Raw genomic sequence first — 2,727 nt, 5'->3', positions numbered from 1 at the left:
TATGGTGATAGCGGCTTGTCCGTCTCTTTTAGTTGAATTACTTCAATAAAACTGTTTCATTTTACTGTTTCGCCTCCTTGACTCCTTTTTCTGACTTTTGTTACTCCCCCCTCACCGCCTAGACCCCCCCCCAGGGGAACGTAACACTGGTTACTACCGTTTATGTCAGAACCGGTGCCATGATGGCACCGGATACCGGTACCCATCCCTATTCAGGCCTTTGCAGTACAGCAGTGGGGACAGAGGATCTCCTTGGTAGATCCCGCACTTGTTTGCAACCTGTGCTATGGGCTTGAAGTTGGCCTCTAGTGTTGTATACCACATCCCCATAGAGTTGCTAACGTAGCCTCTTATGTTCCTGTTGATCTAGTACAATTCTAGGAATTCCAGGATCCAGGTGTGGGACATCGAGTCATAGGCCTAATCAATCCAGGCAGTGCAAGGTTGGTCAGCCTAGTCTTGCAGTCTCAGGCAACTGCTCTATCTACTAGTAGCTGGTGTTTTGCTCCTCTGGTATTCTTGCCAATCCCTTTCTGTGCCCCTCTCATGTATTGTGCCATGTGCCTATTCATCTTAGCCGCTATGATGCCTGAGAGGAGCATCCATGTGGTACTGAGGCGGGTTATTGGCTGGTAGTTGGATGGGACCAGTCCCTTCTGGTGTCCTTGGGGATCAGGACTGTCCGCCCTACAGTTAGCCATTCTCGGTGTCTATCATCGACTAGCAGCTGGTTTATTTGTACTGCCAGATGCTTATGGAGTGCAGTCAGCTTCTTCAGCCATTAGGCATGGACCACGTCGGTGCCTGGTGCTGGAGACCGGTTCTTGGACACACACACACACACACACCCATTTGCACACTTTGGCTCTTGTGATTAGGCAGAGGATCAATAGGGGGTCCACAGCCCTCTTAGGGACACTCCCAATAGGGCTTGCTCTTAGATCTGAAGAAGCTTCTCGGATGAGAGCTGAAACGTCTTCAAGAAACTTAAAGAAGTCCAGATGCAGCTCCTTAGACTACAATGACCTGGATGACTGAGAACCTTCACAAACAAAAGCTAAACATGCATAAATGAGTTTTTTCTTCAAAATTTTGATTTTTTGAAATGTGTTATCCTACAGCAATACTTAATTTGTTAATATCAGAAAGGTAATAATATCTTTGAAAACATCTGTAACTCAATACATCTTCTGCTGCTCTCACAGTTTTATGTATGCAATAGTATTAACTGCAGAACTAGTACAATGATTTCTGAGATCCTAATAAAATTAAGAATTGTTACTTTACTTTGTATCAAGACTTTGATGGTACCTGCAGTGGTGACACTGGCCATGTGTTTGTTGTCTTGCCTGGTGTAGCTCAGTTGACTGGAATGAATCAGTATCAAATTTGTTTCTTTCACACACTCAAACTGCACAGTGGACTGGCCTGAAACACATGAAAAAAAGAAAAATGCAAATTTATATCAATGCAACCTCCATTGCAGCGGTAGTTTAACACAGGCACCAATGAAATCTCTGCGGAAATAAAAGTATAGTAGAGAAACCTAAATGCAGATACAGAGAAAATAGATCACTAATAACAGTGAATAAAACATTTGAAGGTAACCCTTTATAATAATGACACACTATTAAGGCATTCCCTAAAAGTTTCTTCTGTTCATCTGGACGTCCAGAATCAATTTTTTGGGATTTCTTTACCTGGATGATTGATCATATATCAAGACTATTAAGCATTAGTAAGGTAGTGGGGCTGGGGTGCTTGTGGTGGCAGAGGTTGGCTCCTGGCTAGGGTGGCTGGCCTGATCTGGGCAGGGCCAGGTGATCGGTCTGAGGCCCCGGTGCCCGTGGTTGTCTAGTCTCTGGCTGGGTCTCTCCTTGTGATGAGTTGGTCTGGCCACCTCACCATGTGGTGTGGGTCAGCTCACGTTGAGATGTCTGATCTGTGCCTCCAGGACTCATGGGTGCCCGTAGGCCAATTGGGTGGGGTGGGGTGTCCAGAAAAGGGAGCACCTGTTGCCGGGTGCAGCTTGTCTTGGACCCAGACCAGTCCCTTTACTGTCTGTAACTGAAGAAATGTCTGGTGTTGTGACGCAGTGTACAGATGAGCCTTGGAACTCATCTGCACACTCCAGTCTACTCTTTGTGTTGAGGGTTCTGCCCCGGACTACTTGGTCTTCCAGGGCGATGACATTGTGGGCCCCAGGCCGACTTCTTCCTGCACCGTGGTGGGATGTGGGGAGTGGGGATGCCTACTGAGCCAATCGTTTGCTGCGCCTTCCATGACAACCCATCTGGGTGTCCTCCTTCTTCTGCTGGGATGGGTTCAGGGATGTTGCAAAGATGTGTTGCCTTACTTTTTGGTTTAAATTTTATGAATATTACTGCTACATTACTGTCTGCACATTACTGTTTTAGATTTGTATGAGCTTTATATATTTAAGGGTAAATTGATCTACAGCACTGAGTATTTTAAGGATGACATGTGTCTATATCATCTCTGCCGTTAGACCCATTTACCCATTAAGCATCAGCCTTCAACACAGCTCTGAACTCTCTCAGTGCGCCCCAGGGCGGCTGTGGCTACAATGTAGCTTGCCATCACCAGTGTGTGAATGTGTGTATGAATGGGTAGATGACTGAATGTGTAAAGTGCTTTGGGGTCCTTTGGGACTAGTAAAGCGCTATAGAAATACAGGCTATTTTGATATATTTTCCCTCTTAAGAA

At 45.8% G+C, this 2,727-nt stretch overlaps 1 protein-coding gene across 1 annotated transcript in view; it reads right to left on the bottom strand.

Annotated features, from left to right (window-relative positions):
- The window catches only part of LOC102205763 (aminopeptidase N-like), a 33,379-nt gene extending 32,031 nt beyond the window's left edge, over positions 1 to 1,348 (bottom strand). Inside the window, exon 1 of the mRNA XM_013914587.1 lies at positions 1,327 to 1,348. Coding sequence (XP_013770041.1) covers positions 1,327 to 1,333 — 7 coding nt within the window. The 5' untranslated portion in view covers positions 1,334 to 1,348. The remainder of the gene's footprint in view (positions 1 to 1,326) is intronic.
- Between the last annotated feature and the right edge of the window lie 1,379 nt (positions 1,349 to 2,727).

This window comes from Pundamilia nyererei, unplaced genomic scaffold, assembly GCF_000239375.1.
Source record: "Pundamilia nyererei isolate P.nyererei 1_Seehausen unplaced genomic scaffold, PunNye1.0 scaffold00208, whole genome shotgun sequence".
Taxonomy (NCBI): domain Eukaryota; kingdom Metazoa; phylum Chordata; class Actinopteri; order Cichliformes; family Cichlidae; genus Pundamilia; species Pundamilia nyererei.
This window is presented reverse-complemented; position numbering and strand designations above follow the sequence as displayed.